Here is a 22,022-nt window from a genome sequence, read left to right on the forward strand (position 1 = left end):
CTAGAACGCGGGATAAAAGATGGACTCGAAACAACGAAATGGACTGGACCTACTGGAAAAAGATGTATAGGACGCCAAAAGAAAAGACGGACAGATGACCTACTAGGACTAGCGGGGACAAACTAGATGATTGTTGAAAGACAAAGAGAAATGGAAATATGGAGGAGGCTTTTACCATAAAGGGGGCAATATATAATATACCACTAAAAAAAACTAACATTTATTTTATCTGCCGGGGTTACTACACTGCCACATCTTTTAAAATTTGTTTTAATTTATTTTTATTATTATATTATTACTATGCAGGTTAAGAAAATTGTAAATACTGTATATTTAATTGTTATTCTTAGGTTTTATTGCTAAACTTTCTTTTTTATTTAAATGTTTAGATCTACTAACACTACTAATACTCATATTATTTAGAAATGTGAACTAAGCAATTTTTGTTTGGGTTCATTAATAAAACTTTAATAATAATAAGAATACATAGACAAAATATTAATTTATATCGACTAAAGAGCTATATTAGTTACACACACATCGTAATGTGCGGATAGACAAAATGTTTGAAGTTAGAGCAAAAGCTATAAGCAAGTTTAAGGATGTCTAAACTGAAGTGAAATCATTAAATTGTAATCTCATTAACAATGTCTCTCACTTGAAATACCTACAAGATAATTATTTACAATTGGAGCAGCCTGAATCTCGTTATTTCACGGAAATAACAATAAGACTTCAGTTCTGATTTAGTTCAGAAAGTTATGCCTTTTATTCTTCAACTTACGAGGGAGGACGATATTATTTTCATATACTTTCCAATGTTTTTATCTATATATTAGATAAATTTGATATTAGTTTTTATTGGATTTGTTACAATGTATTACATTGTGTTATCGACTCGATCGATCGATCGAGTACATTAGAGTATCGATTACATTTAGCTAAATCGTATGTTTAACAATGTTAATGCTGAATTTAATACTTATCTATATACACGTATTTAGTTATTTACGACAAATTTGCACGGTATTTGTGTGGCAGAATATATGAAGTTTAGATTGTACCACCATGATATTTTCAGACCATATTGCAAATCAATTATTATTATTATATTGAAGTTCAGTGAAATATTATTACCGCGAAAGAGATTCCTGAATAACAAATAGCTATGCTGAAAATAAAAGGTAAAAGTGCGGACAAGATCTCGTGTCAAAGAGAAATGGAAAAACGACATCTTTGCGACGGCTGGCGACACAACGCCCCTCCAACTTCCTTATATTCCCTACGCGTATCTTTGGTTGTAAATGTGCTGTATTATGTACTATTAGACAGATAGAGGTCTGAAATAGAATAACTGATATGTCATATACTAAATGAATATATAATGATCTCAATTGAATTGCGTTCAAAAAAAATTTAATTGTTCTCTGTTTGATATTATATATTTTTGATCTGGGTTTTTTGTGCTAACTATATAAACTGTTCGTAAAAACAAAAGGCAGTGTTATATGAGAAAACTTCTTGAAGTTTAACTAGTGATTCAATTTTAAATAGATTTCAAACTAAAACACTACGTAAATTATATCGCTTAACAGTCAATGATAATGAGTTCGTGACCTTTGAGCGGTGAATGACCCCAAATTTGATACAACGATTGTCACCTGTTTTTATCAGTATAAAACAGTGTTTATGTTTTTCATAGATATCTTCTAAAGACGTTCCGCACTCAGAGACGTTCATTAAATCATCTCTAATAGTAATAGGTTTTAGTTGAATTCAACACAACATAATTTTATTTCAATTAATAGCCTGATTATTTAAACACTGATGAAGGGCAGCAAAACATTTTATATCTTATTTGTATCTTATTGACCGACTCTGAGAGGCTGTTTATCTAGAATAACATCTAATAAACCAGTATACATACCTCGTTTATGTTCTTCCGTTGGTCTATTCAACTGTGGTGGTAGTGGGGCTGGGATGGTAGGTGCAGGCGCTGTTGGAAGACCAGGGTACCACCAACCCGTCGCCGCCTGTCCATTGAACATACGTAGCTTCTCATATACACTGTCATTCTGCGCAGACGCTGCTTGCTCTTTCTGTGATGCCAGGTTTCTTAATACGCGGTTTATCGATGATACCTGTTGGATGGTTTATAAATTAATAACATCTCATGCATTATTTCTACATGAGAAGAGAAGTATGTAGGTAATTAGGTAGGTAAGTAACTAAATAAGTAGGTAGGTAGGTAAGTAGGTAGATAGGTAAGTAATTAAGTGAGTAAGTAGATAGGTAGGTTAGTAAGTAATTAGGTAGGTAGGTAAATAATTAAGTAAGTAAGAAGTCGCCACATAAAAGCCTTTCAAACAATAACAAAGGATAGGCTACCTATATACTGAAAATATACTGAATTCGTTCGTAGAAGTTGTGCTTAAGGAACCTCTTGTCAAATGTCAAGGAATTTTTATTTAAATATATTGTAGGTACTCGAATAAAAAATATACAACACTAACAAACATTCATACATATATGTAGATCTCATTCTTATTCATATCCCCTTAATCAAAGTACATCCAGTAAACAACTATTTAATGGGAAACAAATTGCGTACCGCCCTAACCTCCAAGCAGGTCTAATTTAAAATTTAATATGATTACTAAATTCCAATCGGGAGCCTCAAAGGGACACAGATTAGGGCATTCCCTCCCCCCACCCTTCACCCCTTCAGGGCCTAAAAACCCCAATATCCATCTACTTTCGGCGAAAAAGCACGCATGCGTAAAAACCTGACACACGTATTCTATTACATAGTATATGTGGCCCTCCCTAGATAATATCTATGTTTTAAGGTTGCTATTGGCAACGGTGGAATAGTTTACCGATGTCGTAAGGTAATTTGATAACGCCAGGATTTGGTGGAATCGTTTAAATTCCATTATCTAATTTTACTAATATTACTTTAAAAACCGTAAAAAGTTTTCAGAGGAAAAGTTGTGTGTGTTTCACATATCTTAGTCAATTAATTCAACCTAAAATTACGTATATAATGATTTATTAATTACAATACTCCGATACAGCTTTCAATAAAGTACAAATTAATTCGAAATGGAAATCAAAATGGCGCCCATATTGGAGCAAATGTAACACCGGTGGAACACCGGTCCGATAATCCCCTGTACCACTAATGGAACCTTTCCCAAATTGGACAATATAATAGAACAATCGCAGAAAATACCACCTCATAACGGAAATAGATTTATCTACTTAGTTTCAAAACAATTAAATTCTCTATTTTGGTACTGGGATGTTGTCTATGGGATTAGAATAATCAGTTTGCTGTCTATACCAGAACGGGCTTACGCCACAGATTTTTATATAAGTAAGCACTTTTGCGTTTATAGTCGAAAAATATCTATTTATAAAATATAATAACAAACCGTTAACTAATAAGAATTAAATATTAATTACTATTATCACTAATCCTTTAATCCTACTCAAATATTCCAACTCGATTTAAAATTGCCAATAAGAGAAGCGCAATTCAAACTTGTTCTGCGACTGACAGGCCAAAAGCCAATCAGATAGAACTGAATGCGTGTTCCAATTTGAAATTTAAATTTTTCAAACACGATAGACCGAGCTCCATTCTTACCAACATACACCTATAAAATATTTTTTTAAAGTTAGAGGCCAGTCTTATAAGTTTTGTAGAGCAAAAACTTTTTAACAAATTAAAAAGAAAGCACTTAGAACGTTTTGTAAGTAAGGCAACCGTATCAGTGGCCAGTGATGTGTACAAAAGCCCGAAAACTTCCGTCAGTCCAGGAGTACGAGGGTACAGGGGTGTTAACGGGATTTTAAAAAAGTAAAGGGCACAGAGTGTTTAAATATTTATTTTTTGTTAACGTTTTATTTCGTGGTTCTATAATTATTGTAAAGAGAGCTTTGCTATTTAGTCGCTGAATTTATGTATTTTAATTGTTAGTTTTTAGATGAGATTTTACAAAAAACACGCCGTTAATTGGTAAACCAATGTTTCGGAAACAACACATGTTTCATCTTGAAATGAATAAATATTAATTACTTAAATGTTTTAGCTAATAGTGTGATGGAGTAATGAGCTCCGAAACAAGCAAACTACCGAAATCCATCTTCTGTAACCAGACACTTTCAAACTTGTGACAGATCGGCGCGAGCCAGTCAAGCAGTATTGTATTACGATAAATAACGTTTATATTTAAATGAGCCGATGAAAGGTCTAAACAAGTATTTTAGAATTCTTTTTAAATTTAAAAATCGAACATAATATTGACGGATCGGTTCCGAACTAATACGATGAAAGCAATAAAGAATTAATTTGGCGCAGTTTTTAAATTATTATACGTCCAATTTCATTCTCGATCTTTCTTGATAAAATGTGTATGAAACAATTTAAAAATTAAAAGACTACATCAAAACCGGTTATAACGACATTGAAGGGACCGTATAGTTGCCGACGTTATATCCGATAGTCGTTATAAGCAATGTCATATATTATATATACACAAGTATAGTTAATATGAATGTACACTATCTACAAGCTATATTATCATAGTTATCTATCTAGAATAGGTAGGTATGGGTTATAATATGGTATGTTAATATTATAATATGTAAACGAGTCAAAAAAGAAACAAAAATATTTATTACGAAATAATTAGGTACAAAAGTAATCAATCATTTTGGTCTGGTTTTTTTTAGCCCAGTCTCAAATATTTTTTGCATTTTACGTTTCATACTCCTCAAGGTATGAGTATCACCAGTATAAAACTGTTCGTTAAAGGCAACAAATTTTTGCAAAATTGTTACAGCGTTAAGAGCCTCCAAAATCGTTGTTGGCTGAAACTGTTCGTTGGGACAAAGTGCGTAGGTAATAATATGCCTAAATATTCATTCAATGCCTTTAAATAAGATTTAAAATCGTTTGTATTGTTTTGTTTTGCTGAGACAAGAAGCGGTTGGTCGTTATAGCCGATGAACATCGATAAAATTTCGTCGTTGTAAGCGATATGTCGCTGTATCCGATGTTGTTATAAGCGGTTTGTTTACTGAATAGTTTACTAGGGATTCAGACGGGACCATACAATCTGGTTGTAATAACCGATAGGTCGTTGTAAACGATGTCGTTATAAACGGTTTTGACTGTAATTCCATTTTTAAAAATCGAAAGTTGGTACAAAAATTCATTCCAAGAAGGTTAATTGATCATTTCTCCCGGGCGTTCCCGCGTCATATTGACAGTTGACAGGTGTCAATTCAGGACGTGCGCGCGCACCTCATTACCCCAGACACGGGCACAGATCATAGAGATAGTGCGAGATCTGCCATTAGGTGGTCCCGTGTGACAACTTAGAACAAAAGAGCCTATCGCCTATTAGACCCTGTCTGCTTAATTAGCTATAGGCCTGTATATTAAATCGATCGTTAAATTAACAAGGACGTTAGATAATTGTTCGCATCGTTACAAAATGAGTGAATTCTTGAGACACGGGACTTAGGACTTCAGCTTTAATAGGAATCATTCTAATAGTTTCAGGAACTACCTTTTAAGTAGATATTATTATTATAAGTATTATTATTTTAAGTATTATTATTATAAGTATTATTATTTTAAGTATTATTATTATAAGTATTATTATTTTTAAGTATTATTATTATAAGTATTATTATTATAAGTATTATTATTTTAAGCATTATTATTTTAAGTATATTTGTCTAAATATTCCCTGTCCTGTGCCACCTGCCGTCAATAGCTGTCTTTTAGGTCCTCCTCTACTCTGTATATTCAGTGTTACCTAGGCCTACCTACGGGACTCCAACCACTAGGTACAGATAAACCTCCTTCACCCGTTCTTGGCCCATGCGCTCCAGGTACCCCAGCTAACGATGGGCCATGGAAGATGCTTATTTCGGAAACCAAGACACTTTTTGGGCCGCAGAACCAGCCATGTATACCAAAAGTCATTTAGATTAATTAGTGTATACCGGGAAACAGTCAGTCACACTTCGGAGTTTATGATTTTTTATTAAAAATATATTGGGTTAATATCGTAAATTTTAATAGCGATCAATCATTTTAAATGCCAGGTAATACAAGTTAAATATTAATTGAAACATGTGAATTAATTACCTTGCCTATTCAACACGTCTACAAATTACATGCGATTATTTTAATAATTACGTTTTAACAATATTTGTACCTTTCTCCGTACCTCATAATACACTTGAATGTCTTAAACGGCAGGACTACTCTATTAACCGATTCTCATTTCCAATCGTTAACTATAATTGTTTTGAATTAGTTCTGAGTTTCGTCTTTTCATGTAGTTTAAATTTACGTAGCGCTGATGTTGCACACTTAAAGTGGTGCGAAAATTTAATATTGAATTACGTGGTCTAAAGACCATACAAAATCTACAATCTAAAATCTAAATCTGATTTCCCGTCTCCATATTCAATTCTAGAGTAGATTTTTAAATATAATTGTTTAATCTAAGTAAAAATTCATAAAATGTCAAGTCCCAGGCACTTAAAATTTGTATTAATTACACGTTATAACACTAAAGAACGTATCTTCTTCGCATTGGTCAAAGCAATGTCGATTAATGGACTAAGCGTTATCTAAAGCCGCTACAATTTAGTCATAATGAACCCTGAAAACCGCATTCAAACTATCCAATCTCAGCGTCCTGAGGGAATTGCAAAAACGCACCCCAAAGGTATTTAGTGGGGGTGCAAACCCCTATGAACCGCGGGTCTCCGCGGGTTAAGCTAAAATGTTTATAGATACCAAAGCACCAGACCCCTTAGTGATGGAATTTGCCTCAATATTGTCCGGATATTGGTAAGATTTTCGGCAGAAAAGACACGCTTTCTTCTTCTGTTTTAGACTCCGTCCCTAGTCCTATAGGTGACAGTTTTTTTAACTACATCGTCTCTACGCTGAGATATGGAAATTACGATCTAGCCTAACTACAGACTAATAAGTAATTTAATTTTAACTTAATAAAACAAAAGAAAGTGTCCAATAGCACTACTTACAGTCTCTATTAAAGGGAAGACAATCTGTTCTTGTGTTATATATGAAAGAAAGAAATGAAGAAAAAATTATGTACCTACACAATATACAGGATATTTAGGTAAAGTAAAGTGCACACACACTAGAATTCCCTGTGTTGTGGGCAGCCAGTCTCTTCTTTTGACATGTTATCAGTACTTTACTTTATGATTTCTACATAACAAAAATTTATGATTAAACATTGCACAATAAGAATATTTCCTGAATCAGCATAGGACAGGTTGACAAGATATTGTTTGAGATTTTTATGTATGTAATGTGAGTTTTGAAATTAGCGATATTTTTTTTAAAGGAAGTGGTTAAAAATGAAAGGGCCTCGGAAGGAGAAAAAGCGTTGGGCGAAGAAAGTGCGTTTTTGGGGTTGCTTATACATAGGTTTGCGTTGTGTTTGATGTGGTGTGGCGGGTCTGCATATCGCTACTTTCCACAGCGGCGGTCGCGCTCAAATCAGTCGTGAAGCAGTCATTTTATAATTTGGCATTCTGATAAACAATAAACTACAAGCTATCAATATGCCAAATTATAAAATGACTGCTTCACGACTGATTTGAGCGCGACCTTAGTGTAAGTTCGAAAAGTGAGTTACAGAATCGCAAGGCAGCACTTAACGTAAAAAGCATAGGTGACAGTAGTAATTGTTTTAAAAAGTATTGATTTTATACATTGCCTTGTTTGTATAACATGTCTTAAAGTGATCTAATTACTGTGCGTGCCGAAACGGCAATGTTACACCCGAAGCCTCCGAAATGCGACTCGGTAGCGTTTGGGTGGTGTCGGGTTGCGCCCTACATCACAGCGTAATTCAGGATGTTTACCTATTCCAGGGAATTTAATATAATGAATAGTTTATGTTAAATTAAATATATTAATTATTTACTTAATTTTCAGACGTCCTAAAACTACACAATGATTTTGGAAGAAATATTTAAAAAAATTGTGATTCTTTTTGGTAGAATTTACTACAATTAAAAATATATTATGACGATTGCAGTGTAAAATAATTACCTGTCATCTCTTTCTAAGTGTTATTAACCAAACAGTAAAACCTATAGGTATCTAATAGAATCTGGATTCTGGAAAGAGCTGACTGGCTTAATTATGAAATAAATGAATCACTGGCGCTACAACCTTTTTAGGTCTGGGCCTCAGGTTTCTGTATATGTTTCATGATCTTTCAATCTAATAGGCAAGTAGGTGATCAGCCTCTTGTGCCTGACACATGACGACTTTTTGGGTCTAAGGCAAGCCGGTTTCCTCACGATGTTTTCCTTCACCGTTCGAGCGAATGTTAAATGCGCACATAGAACGTCCATCGGTGCACAGCCGGGGATCGAACCTACGTCCTCAGGGACCTCGCATTCTGAAGCCACTAGGCCAACACTGCTATTGGAGATCTGCGCTGGTTTAATTAGCCAGGACTTTACGAAAAACGGACCATAGGTAATAGAATGTTGAAACCACTGAAGTCCGGTAAAAATGTTGACTAGACTATCTTTGGGCAAGAATCATAATAACACTTAAAGAAATCCGAGGATTATTCTTCTCGCAATTTTTATATCTATAAGTCATTTCTAGAGTCTGGAGTTACCCGTCAATTGCTATGCCATAAGCACTAGACGTTAATCCCGACTGAGAGGGAATAACGGTTGCTTATGAAGAATTACTATGCGTGTGAGTGTGACGACAGATGTTCTATCCACTCACGCGTGAAACGTGGCATTATAGTGGAACGCGGGAAGAAAAATGACGTATGTTTTCACTTCAATGAGTTTAAATGCATTGAAGGTCGTGGTATTGAACGCTGAAACTTGAAAAATAAAATGTTGGACAAGATTATAACAACTCTTGATATCAGGGATGTATCTAAAGGATTGTATGTGTATATTTGTACTTAAAAACTTTTATACTTACGAAAATAATAGGAGTTTTTAATTAAATAATATCTGTGATCGATTTTTTTAGATAATAAAGTATTATCCACACTAAAACCAAATCAACAAAGTAATCCATACATACCAAACCGACATACGTCATTCTTCCACCGCGCCACAATCGATTGTTCGTTATTTTTGTACGCTCTCAGTTGGTAAGAAACATCACGCCCATTCGACCGTTATGACTACGAAACGCAACTGACAATAAACACCTATCTCTTTCTGACGTACGTGAAAATGCATCTAACTGTTCACCTATTTGCCCAGTGGTGCGGGTGCGTGCGACAGTTATAAAAATAGCCCCTTCGGCGCCGAATCTTCTTTGAGGGTGAGGGCTTCAATTTTGTCTTATAGCTATGTTATACAGAGGTGTGGTTTCGCTAATATGATGATTGTACTCAAGATTTCCTACATAGGTTCCTATATAATGCCTACGTATTACGAGTCGTAGGATTTTTATTTTTCATAGTAGATACCTACCTATAGAAAATGCTTCTAACGTTTTCTTAGAGATTTGAAAAATAAACGAAATATAAAGATTACCAATGTCATTATTAATATTAATAACAGTCATAATGTAGTACAATAATCTCATAGACAAACAGCACACATAAAAAAAACAAGTGCCGAGCGATTGTCCATCAAAAATAAACTTCGATTGTTAAAACAAAAATCGAACATCGACTTTAATTATACGATCGAAAAATATTGCGTACTCGAATAAAGTCATGCGAAGTGACACGTTGGCTAATCGAACGTGACAACGGGACATCTGCCGCGAACAAAAAATACCGTGATATAGGCACCTTGTTATATATTTTTTCTATCGAAAATTTTAAATTTGCGTCTTTGTTGATACACACGCTGCGGGGGTGTTTGAGATTTAATTTGAAAATGGAATATTTTGACATTGATTTTAATAGTTTAAATGCTGAGGTGTTCTGTGGTTGGTTCATAGATTTATAATCTATGAAATCTTATACAGACCATTTTAATGTAGAAAGAGTATTTTTGTTTCTGTTTTGCTAGTGATTTTTATTGTGTTTTAATTTGTGGTTCTATTTATGTTTGTATTGTCATATAGTATAGAAAATATAGCTCAAAACTCATTCATTCATGTAGGTAAACAAGTACATTTATGAACGTCAAAAAGAAGTTAAATTAATTGTAAATATACATTTACTACCAGTTCGCAAATCAAGGGCGTAGAGCGGGTAAAAAGAACTGGCAAGAAACTTTCCGCTACTCTTTTTAATCGCCCAGTATTGCTCGTAATGTATACCTACTGTAGATACAGCAATATGTATGATATGGGAATAAATAAATAAATGTCAGCTGATGCTACATCATTGATCATACTATTAACTACTTCAACAAAAGTCTCATAAAAACACTTAGCCTTGAGTTTATTAACTTTGCAATTTTTGTCAAATAAAACGGTTGTCATCGTAAATTTATGAACTCTCAATAATAGACAACGATTTGTATAGATGACAATAAGTTTGAGTATAGAAATTATAAGGCCGCGTATAGAATGGTCAATGTTCCGTCAAAGGCCCCGAACACAATAGGCCCGCGTTGAAATACCAAACATATGCTCGAAACCAGAAATTTTATGTCGCAAAATTGGATTAAAAGGCACATTGTTAAGAATCTGACCGGCTTATTTGAAGGGCGTCACAATGTATGCCAATTTAATTAAATTCATCGTGTTTTGACATATTTCAATTGGCCAGACTATTGACGTGTCAAGGTGAACGACATTTATCTCAAGATGTACATTTCAAAATTCGAACGGCACAAAGAGTATGTATGGTTTGAGGATTCTATTTTCAAAATAATGCAAGTAGGTGATATAGGTAGAAAGAAGCGTTTTGGCAGGTAAGATATCTTAGGTAATATAAATGTTATTAAAAGCTCTAATCATGTATTTACAACATCAGTAATAACATTTATAATCAACCATATATTTATTTCCAAACTAACAAATGGTGCTCCGGCAGATCAAAGACAAGTTTTTTTATGTACCTAATAGAAGGCAGGAGGCTCATCTGATGTTAAGTGATACCGCCGCCCATGGACACTCTCAATGCCAGAGGGCTCGCGACTGCGTTGCCGGTCTTTCAATCACAATACCCGGTGTACAATCATACCAACTTTTTCAAATATCATTAACACAAATAAAAAATAGTACTTACACTAGGAATATTGTCATTATTGCACACGTTTTCACTCAGCAAACGATCTCTGATCTCCCACGCAAAGATCGAAGGGCACTCCCGCTTGTAGTCCGCGATTTTCTGGACAACGGGGGTGGTCGCGACCCGCGGTTTTGACCCGCCGATCGCTCGGGGCTTTATTGACCCCGTCTCGTAATACCTGGGTAGAGAGAAAGTATGAACTTAGCTTAGGAACGCATGGACCGATTGACATCGAAATTTATTTTCAATTGTTTCGATGTTTTTATCGATCCACACGTTCCCAGCTCAAGCAAATTTTTCACATAGTGGTTATGTTTTAGTTAATGAATCTCAACCTGTTAACCAGTGGCTTTGAACACCCGGCTGGAGGTTGGGTAGGGCCCACGAAATACCTGATCATGAAAATTATACCCATAAGTGTGATGTTATGAACATATAAAACCTCCACCGTTAAACATATTCCATATTTAAAATACTTATTCATTTCTACACCTTGTTCTATTTTTAAAAATTGTTACCCATAGGGTGCTCATTAGTTAATACTCTGTGCTTATTATTTTCTGTGATCTTGTCTATACTTTTAAACTACATAAGATAAATTATTTAGAATGTGTTTATTGTCATCTAAAACGTTTAGGGAACATCTTTCACAGAACATCCCTTTTTAAAACCTAATTGAAATTGTATAAATGGAGCACATTTCAACTACTCAAAATCCACTCGTACGGCATTAGCGGACAATTATAGACATAATCTCAAAACTATCCCCTCACTCGAGTACCTATACAAACTCATTCGCAAATTACAAACTTATTTCTAACTAAATTTAATGTAATCACTCGAAAATGAATCCTATTTTGATAACCATAAGAGTTAAATGTCTTTGAATCTGTGTAGCTATATTCTGGTATCGGATGTACTCGAATGCCATTGTTGCTATCGACATGTGTCGATATTTAGGACGTTGAAGATACAACTGTCGATAAATATTATTCGTTATAAGGATTGTGATTTTATGAATGAATGTTGTATTGGCAAATAAAAAAAAGTTTTTTTTTTAAATCTTTTGGATTATTATTAGATTTTTTTTATTAACGACTTATATCTGTGGTTTTAAATAGCTAAGTTAGTTAATATAAATATTTTAAACACTAAGTATACCCTTTTTAATATTTCAAAGTGAGGTTAATGATAAAAAATAAATCAGTGGCACCACAACCTCTTTAGGTCTGGGCCTCAGATTTCTGAATCTGTTTCATGATCATGTTTCATTCTATTAGGCACGTAGGTGGTCAGCCTCCTGTGCCTGACACACGCCGTCGACTGTTAGGTCTAAGGCAGGCCGGTTTCCTCGCAAATGATCGTTAAATGCGCACATAGACAGATAGTCCACAGATATGCCAACACTGCTCTTGAGGTTAATAATACCCAATACAAAAAGCATGAAAAACCCCCAAAAAACAACTTAACTAATACAAAACCGTTACAAAATTGTAATCAATAGAAATGCAATGTCAACCCTCAAATAAACACTATCGAATAAAAATCATCGTGTCATCTGTCGATACGTGTTTACTTATCCATTGTGGAGGACTATTACGAGGTTATTACGGTGAAGAGCGCTAGAGAGATGCCTGTAGCGATTTGTAATCGCTTTCGCTTCGGGCGACGTTTTCGGAATAGGGTCGCGGGTGCGTTTTGTAAATAGAAGCCAAGATTGAGGTCGCTGACCTTCTAAGATAATTTTGTTAATTTAAAAAGCTTTTATTAAACATCCTTTACTGTACTTTCGTTATATGGAGTATGTAGTACCTAAACAATGAAACAGCCACAAAAATGTTACAGCATATAAAAATAAAATAAAATAATCTTGTATCTTTCCTCGCTCAACGTATAAGAATAGAAAGCAAGACAGCGAGGAAATGCTGCCGGCATTAAAGGTACACTGCCACAGGGACCAAACCTTTGATTTTTTTACTAATTTAAAGTTAGATATTAGTATATATAAGTTAGATTATAGACTATGTAGGTTGAGAATATTGTAAATAATGTATATTTGTATATATTTTTTATATGTCAAAAAAATATTAAATCGGAAATTTTGTATAAATTTTACACGTTTTTAATTTAATCCATATCAAGTATCTTCCGCTTATAAGGAATATTTGCGCAATTAAAAGCGTAAATATCCGACGCAAATGGAAAAATATCGACAAGTGGGGGGTCAGATAAGGGACGGAGATAGGGCGCCCCGGAGTGACCCCGTTTGATCCCAGCTCAAGATTGCGTTTCAAGTGGCCACCGTCTATTCAGCTACTGAAATGCGATTTTTTACCAATTTATTCGCAATAATTGTTTTGTTATAGAAACATTTTGATTCAAATATTTATAATTGGTTTTATCCTAGTAGTACTGTACTGTGTATTTGACTTAGCCTATTACTGTAACAGGCTATACAAATTTCTATAATAAGAACTTCTAAGTCTGTTATAAGGAACTTACTTTCTTTGAGTACTAGGCGTAATTTGACAGACTGTGTCACTATTAGAAAAATATGTGTAAATGAAATAACTTGTTCCCATCTTCTCGAACTGTTACCATTTAATGTTCCTGCCAGATCTCTGCGCTCGCACAGAACTTTTAACCTTCCGACTCCCAGAACCAACATTGGGTTCCGTGAGCCTCTTCACAGGATGTGTTCCACCTTGGATTCCATCACTAACATCGATCCTTTTTCGCACTCGTTTACTGCTTCATTTAAGATAAGTCTTAATATCTTAAGCTTTGTGTCTTCCTTGTTTTTTTTTGTAGCTGCTAGTTTAGTGTTAAATTTTGCTGTCATGTTTTGTTTTGTCTTACTTTGTATTGTATTTTTTATTAGTGAAACTTTTTTTGAGGATATGTCCAATGTGTCTATTTATTTTATGTTTTACATTTATTTTATTTTTCTGTATAGTGATGTATCTGTTTAGTTTCCTAAATAAATAAATAAACAGGAAAAAAAATTTGACACTTTGTTACCAACGCATCCTTAGGTTTTATGGACATTTAATACGCAGAGATAAAGGCCCTTACAGGTTAAGACATCACCCAGGTGCAGAGGCTTGATGAAGACAGGGACAGTGAAGGAAGTTGTACTGCGATACTAACACTTTCAGAAATGAACGACTGAAGTTATTGTACTATTATTTATTTATTACATATTAGTCTGTAATAATTGTTATTATTATTATTATTAAGTTAATTATTAAATGCTAAAATTTATAATTAGTATTACTACAGTTGTATTAGTAATATAGATTCATTATGAACTTTTTCTGTTATTTTTTATTATTAATGAAATATAGCTTACCTATATATGTAACAAAACATGAACTTTAGCCACAATTGTATGATGTACACAAAAATAAACTAATGTATTAGTACTCGTGGTACTAAAAAGTTTGTTTGCAATAATTGTTTGGCTTATAATTATTATTAATTAAATCTAGTTGTATGCTACAAAAATAAAGCTTTAGCCATAATTTTTGTATTAACGCATTATTGTAGTGATATATGTAAAAAATTAGTCCTAGACAGAAAAAGAAAATTCTCTTGTTTCTCTCTCTTCTTTTAATGTTGTATTACTTTAGTTTATATAAAAAAACTTTTGGTAAGTGTTCTCAAAGTAAACAAATCCTCTATATAGGATAAAATCACAGCCTACTGAGCTATAAAAATAAAATACATTTCAATGACATAAAATAACCCTTTACGCTGTCGGTTTATATGTAGTATGCGATCTTAGCGGGGTACCTCTTTAATTAGGAGTCCCGCCGTTTGCCTTTTTATAAGCCCTAAGAAACCCTTGCCGTAATTGGCACGATAAGAATACGAAGGGTGTGTGGGAAAATGCCCTTTGCAGTTGCCAACCGATTAATCGAGTTTTCATTTGGAATTACATCGATCCCATAATCGAAATGATAAGCTTTGAATAGATTCTTAAATTCGATACGAACAAGTGTTATACTTGCAAAGTTTAAATTTGGAATGTGGTTTCATTCATCAACTGTTACAACAATACATAATTGTATGTAAACTGATATGTAATATAATTACATACTTGAAACGAACCAAACAAGGAAAAAAAATAGTGTTATATATCTCTCATTATATCTTTTATTTAATTTTTTTTCTTTGATTGTTGTTATTTTGTGTGTTTAAGTGTGTGTGTTTTTGTTTGTAATAAATTATATGTCTGTCTAAAAATTTTATAGTTTTAAATGTGTACGGCAATTAGAAGTCTGTAAAAAAATTGTTTTATTCAAGGATTTCCGGGAAACAATGATAGGTAGACTCAAAAAGTTTTATTTCAAAGAAAGATATATATAATACTCAACTTTTACTAGCTTTAAGAGCTGCATCATTTCTTTATGTATTATTCCTAATACAAGACAAATCCATACAATAATATCTTGTGACAAAACGCCGAAAAGAAGCCCGTGCGCCACAAAGAATCTTGCGCCGCTATAATTAGATCAACATAATAGGATATACAAACTTAATTGGATATAACTAAGGCTACAAAAAGCTCCTTTAAACTCGTCCAACAAAATATTAGGGGCCAAAGGGCGCAAAATTCACTTTTCTAGATCTTACTGGCATCGCCGCGGGGTTACCAATTACCACAAAATAATGTTTTATTTTGATTTTTATTTAGGGGCGGTCGTGGGACAGCCCTGAAAGGCACACCCGGTATTAAAATTCTAGTTGTTTGATTGACGTCTTTATTTTATTGTTCGCGATTGACTTTTGGCGTTTTGTTTTCCTATTTTTTTTTGTATTGTCGTGTAAAGGAAATACCTTGACATTATCGAAGTGTTTATTATTCAGTACTTTATTAGAAGAGTAAAAGTTTTCGATATATCATCTACACTAATATTATAAAGAGGAAAACTTTGTTTGTTTGTTTGTTTGATTGTAATTAATAGGCTCATAAACTACTGGACCGATTTTAAAAATTCTTTCACCATTCGAAAGCTACATTATCCACGAGTAATATAGGCTATATTTAATTTTGAACAAAAATAGGGTTCCGTAAGATATTAGGGTTTTTCGGACACAAGGTGTAAAAATCAACCAAAAAAGTTACTTATTTTGCGTACCCTGCTTAAACTATTAAAGATAGAACCATAAAATGTTTTAAGTAATTGTAGATCTTATAAATATCTACAAAAAAGTCCGCGACACACTATACCTATCTATGTCGAGAGAGGCACAATAACCATAAATGATATAATGACATGGCAAAACGGCGTTTGCCGGATCAGCTAGTATGTTATAAAGCCACAAATTTCCGTTAATTCGGCACCTTTAGAAAGAATTCTAAATTTGAATTTTTAGCACGGTAGTTTCAATAATTAAGCTCTCAAATTGGATTTAACAAAATCGAGGGTTGAGGGCAAATACTTAACGACAGCGATAAAATCGCAATCAAGCAACTCCGTTGAAATTAGGCACCCCACGCGGCACCCAGAATATTCCCACCTAGCACGCTGGGCACACGTCCATTCATACAAAAACAATACTATGGGAATGTAGTTCCTGTATTGATTAAGTCGAGAAATCTCGAACGCGATTGTTCCGGCATTGTATGCTACCTCAGCAGGCATTATGGGAATTCTGTCAATTTGGCGTGTCTCGAGAATTTGACCTCATCTTAGACAATCGATTCAAGGTATTGTTAATAACAATGGGTTTTGTTAATTCATTTATTCGGTGTTTAATTGTGATACGAATTTCATATTTGTAATAGGATTTTATCGGATTACAATTTTTGACTATTGTGATTACTTTAAGATGTAAGCTATGTGTTAGGGAATAATAAACTATAATTCTTTAATGTATCGAATTTTTAAAGTGAAACTTCTTTAGGCGCATGAGGGTAAATTTTTTACGGAACGTCACGAAGATGTGCAGCGTTTTTGTCGAAGAAAAGGGAGGGAGCTATTGAGACCGATTGAGAGAGAGAGTGAGAAAGGCAAAATACCTTACCTATAGAAATTCTATTTTTTAAATTAAAATTTCGTAAAGAAAATTTATGAAATATTAGTAGGTATTTTATAATTTATTGAAATCTCAAATGATGAATTGTAAATTAAAATGCTACGTGTTTTTATTATCGTAGAAATAAATTGAAAAAAATATTAATAATTTGTATTAATTTTCGACACTTTTAATATTTTAATGACAATTAAATTCATTAAATTCCTAACATATCTTCCTTTTTCCCTCCCCCTAAGTCTCGGAATTCTAAAGTTTTACATGTGTATAAATATGAACAAGACTTAAAAATTAGTTTGCCAAAGAAGTTTCAATTCTGACATGTGTACCTACTTTGTACGCACGCACTTTTTTATTATTATCCACCACGAATGGAATTCACGTCTAAACTAAAATCCGTGAAACAGTTTAATATGGCCCTATTTAAGATATTATTAGTAAACGAAGAGGAAAATGTGAGAGTCGAGTCCCCTTCTAGACGCATTCCTTTGCGTCTAAACCTTCTTAAACTTTATACGCACCTCCCAAGTATTTTAGAGACACAGCCGTTGGAGACCTGCAGTATCCGGCTGATGTCGCAGGGCCTCGCACCTGAGTGCGCCAACTCCACGATCTTCTGCCGCGTGGAGTCAGGAAGCGGTCTACCATTAACGTAGACCCCTCCAAGCTGGTTGATGCCGCTGTGTCCGGCTGAAGAACAGCCGAATAGCCCACCACCACCCATAGCTGCGCTATGCATCAGCTCATCTGTAAAAACAATGGAGGTATAGTCTCATCATTACATACCATGTATGGTACAAAGCAACAGTATATTTTAGATTTAATATGGAATATTTTATCATATCTTTATTTACTTATTTATTTACACTTCCTTACCATAATATACAAAATCATAGATACATATAAAAGACAAAAATCAGGTTAGGTACATAAGTTATTAAGCAACGGGCGGCCTTATCGCTAACAAGCGATTTCTTGCAGGCAACCCTAATATGGAACAATAAATAAGAAACATACACAGCTTGCTTCAATATTGTTTTGCAGGTAAAATGGTATGAAATAATGTATTAACATCAAATCGTAATTGAAACCCTGTTTTTTTTTCTCTCAAACATCACACATGCTACAATGAGGACAAGACTAGATACTTATTAAAATATGTTATAGAGAAGATACATGTATGAAAATGACATTTGAAGGCGCAGCGCTAACCAGATCCATGCAACTTCCTCACAATCGAGTAGCCCGCAATATCGCAGCACACAACTCACGAGGAAACTCTTTGTATTGAAGTCGCATGGGTCCGCCAAGCATCCGCGAATATACATTGCAAATACATAATTATGTAAGAATAAAGAAAAATTTTAACACAGCAAGGTATCTAAAACAACTCTGCAAAAGTTGATAAAAATGTCCGCCGAGTCATTTTTCATCACAGTTTTATTATGAATTGTTTAAAGTATAGAGGTAAAATATAACCTAACCTATGCTCCTTATCATTACTTTAGATTACAGATAACGATTATAGTAAATTAAATCAATAAACGTGATTGTAAAGCCCGTACCATGATGACGTTGTTAATTTTTAAAAGTATAGCTTATTTATATATTACATATTTAAAATGAAATACATAGTTTATATATTTCATTTTAATAGTCGTTACGTAATATGTGTACTTATTTGCCTTTTATAAACGTTTTAAAAAAATGATACCAAATTTGGTCCTTTAATAAATTGCAGGTGCCGAGTTTATTGTTACCAAACAATATCACTTCAAATCACACATTCTTAGCGTTTTTCAATTCAATTATTATTATTGGCGAATGCAATTTTCTCAAGTGGCTCGATCGAAAAGTTTGAGTAGGTGTAAAAAATCACCATTATACCTGTGCATCCCGAGGGCTATTTAAAAAAATTTAACCCGTTGAAAAAAATAATCCGCTTTGCAAATCTAAAAAAGACTCTTAAGGAACCGCAAATTATTATCTAATCTTGCTTCTATTGTATCTATAACCGTTTCGAATTGAAAAGGAATTTTATATATTTTTTAAGGTTTTTATTGTTGGCGAAAATATCCATAGAACGCCAAAATTAAAAAAGGTTTTGGCATATAGATTCCATATTGAAATAGATTTATATTATTTTTATATTTGGATCTTTATAATCTTGAGATATATTGGTAATACAGCTTAAGGACCGATCTGGTCGCAAAACTCCAAAAAAGTACATTGTTTCTTTCCATTTTTCGTCATCGTTTCTTGAAGTAGGGCGAATCGAAAAGATATACGGTGGGGTTGAGTAGTTTATGTATCCATTTTGAAAAATCGATACACGATTTAAATAACTTCGCTTGATATAAAAAAACGAACATAGCCAATTTTTGACATTTTGAATTCATTTTATGACGAAAATGTATATAGAACATGATTTTGAAATTTACCTACGCGATATATTTTATCGCAAGCCAAGTAGACACAAGTAATCCATTTCAGAAAAAAAATGATAAAATTACATTAATTTAATGTTTTACATAACTAATTGTTATTACGGGCCGGCGCGCCACAGTGCTCCAGCTCTCCACTGCGCCCTGCAGTCCACCCGAGACACTGACACAGCAATTCGTGCTGGGATAGGGCCTTAAATAGAAATCTGTAAAACTTTATACAAAGATTCTAAATAGTCAACCAGTCACGATAAGAAACTAGGATCAGAAAGCTTAAAGAAACGCTTTAAAAGGGCATCAATTAAGCTCCTAAATAGCCATTACATATTATAACTTAAATTGCATATAAAATTTCAGCACAATGTCGGCAAAAAGCTAATTTCAGTTTTCAAACATGTGGTTGGCAGTTGCGGTCCAAATTGCAGACGTGAGCGTGTTTTCACACCAATACTCTTGAATAGAATTACCGATCAAACGTCTAACAGATAATTCCTTTTACCCCTTATGCCTGGCGGTAAAAAGTGAACAATTGAATGCAATTTGTGGGCGAATTTGGGGCTGGGACTTGATTAAGTCATGGGTGGGAGTTAGTGAAAGGGCCAAAACAATTGGGTTCTGTGGTTCTGTTCATTTGTTTCTTTGAATTCGGCTTGATGTAGTTTTTCTAGTTTCAATCGTATATCGTATCGTATCGTATATCGTGTCTTGTGAATATTTATGGTATGTAATAAGATTAATTTGCAATCATAAAAGCAGTGTCGGCCTACTGGCTTCAGTATGCGACTCTCATCCCTGAGTCATAGGTTCGTACCACGACTGTGCACCAATGGACTTTCTATGTGGGCATTTAACATTCACTCGAACTGTAAAGGAAAACATCGTGAGGAAACCGGCTTGCCTTAGACCCAAAAATTCGTGTGTCAGGCACATGAGGCTCATCACCTATTTGCCTATGGTGACACAGGATCATGAAACAAATACAGAAATCTGAGACCCAGACCTAAAAAGGTTGTAGCGCCACTTATTAATTTTTATTTGAATAATAAAGAATCAGGATGTCATATCAATAACTCATACTTGTAATAGATTATATTATACATATCAAATAATAGGCCTCAATAATATCTCAATACAACACGTGTTACAACTATAATTACGATTAACTAATTCTCAGTACAATACCCCCTCAATATTAAATATAGCTTTCGCCAATTAAAAGTGATTTTCGCGCCGAAACTCGTTAGAAATAACACCTCTTGGCGTACCTTTCGTCAAACGTCAACGACTGTGCACGCACTAACAAGCAACGACTGTTAAAAGAACAATGGACAATCGCAGGGGTAACGAATAACTACTGGTTATGTAATGGGCGTCGGCGTTAATTAATGTTAATATCAGGGTTCTAAACTACTGCAAAAAGAATTGCATTTTAAATATCCGATACAAACTATCCAATTTATAAATAAATAAATCAGTAGCGCTACCTATTTAAGTCTTAGATTTCTGTATAAGTTTCAATCTTTTGTCAATCTAATAGGATAGTGGGTAGCTTCCTGACACACGCCGTCAACTTTTTGGGTCTAAGGCAAGTCGGTTTCCTCACAATGTTTCTCTTCACCATTCGAGCGAATAAACTCGCACATAGAAAGAAAATCCATTAGTGCACAGCCGGGGTTCGAACTTACGACCTCAGGGATGAAAGTCGCACACTGAAACCACTAGGTCATTACTGAAATGGTTGAAACTTTTGTTTATTAATTTACTTTCAATTAAATGTTGTACATTGGTAAGTAACGCAATTACACCCATACATTTGTATACAAGGAAATCACGTTGAATCTTTCAAGAAACTTAATTAATATAAAGATGTAGGTTGTGTTCTTTTAATGTATTTAATCGTTTCTTTTAAATGTCGTATCAGTTAACAAGACAATATAATTACAAGTGATTGGGAACAAAGACTTGTTAAATATCAATTAAAACTTAAAGGTCATCGCTTAATCCTTTAGCGTATTAACGATTTTTATCTGTAGACAGGCAAATATGAATAAAAATTTTTTTTTAAGATTTTATTTATTATCTTAGAGTATAATTATTTAAATGATTTTTAAACATTGTCCCCACTTTAATACATATTTAAATATGTAGAAAATATATAAATAAATATATGCAATGCTGAATAATACATAATATATAAATACTGACATAAACGTAGTAGACCAGTGCCGATAATTTTTGAAACCTAAAAAAATTACAGTAGGATGAAACCCATTAGAAAAGCTGG

At 33.8% G+C, this 22,022-nt stretch overlaps 1 protein-coding gene across 4 annotated transcripts in view; it reads right to left on the reverse strand.

Annotated features, from left to right (window-relative positions):
- LOC125051899 (paired box protein Pax-6) overlaps positions 1-22,022 on the reverse strand; it is a 49,398-nt gene that overhangs the window by 20,868 nt on the left and 6,508 nt on the right. For 3 of the 4 annotated variants that reach the window (XM_047652520.1, XM_047652521.1, XM_047652519.1), the window contains exons 2-5: positions 17,816-18,041; positions 11,588-11,644; positions 11,250-11,430; positions 1,928-2,141 (exon numbers count right to left, since the gene is read on the reverse strand). In XM_047652520.1, coding sequence (XP_047508476.1) covers positions 1,928-2,141; positions 11,250-11,430; positions 11,588-11,644; positions 17,816-18,041 — 678 coding nt within the window. The remainder of the gene's footprint in view (positions 1-1,927; positions 2,142-11,249; positions 11,431-11,587; positions 11,645-17,815; positions 18,042-22,022) is intronic. The other variant, XM_047652522.1, reaches the window with a different exon arrangement.

Source organism: Pieris napi, chromosome 8 (assembly GCF_905475465.1).
Source record: "Pieris napi chromosome 8, ilPieNapi1.2, whole genome shotgun sequence".
In the NCBI taxonomy this organism is placed as follows: domain Eukaryota; kingdom Metazoa; phylum Arthropoda; class Insecta; order Lepidoptera; family Pieridae; genus Pieris; species Pieris napi.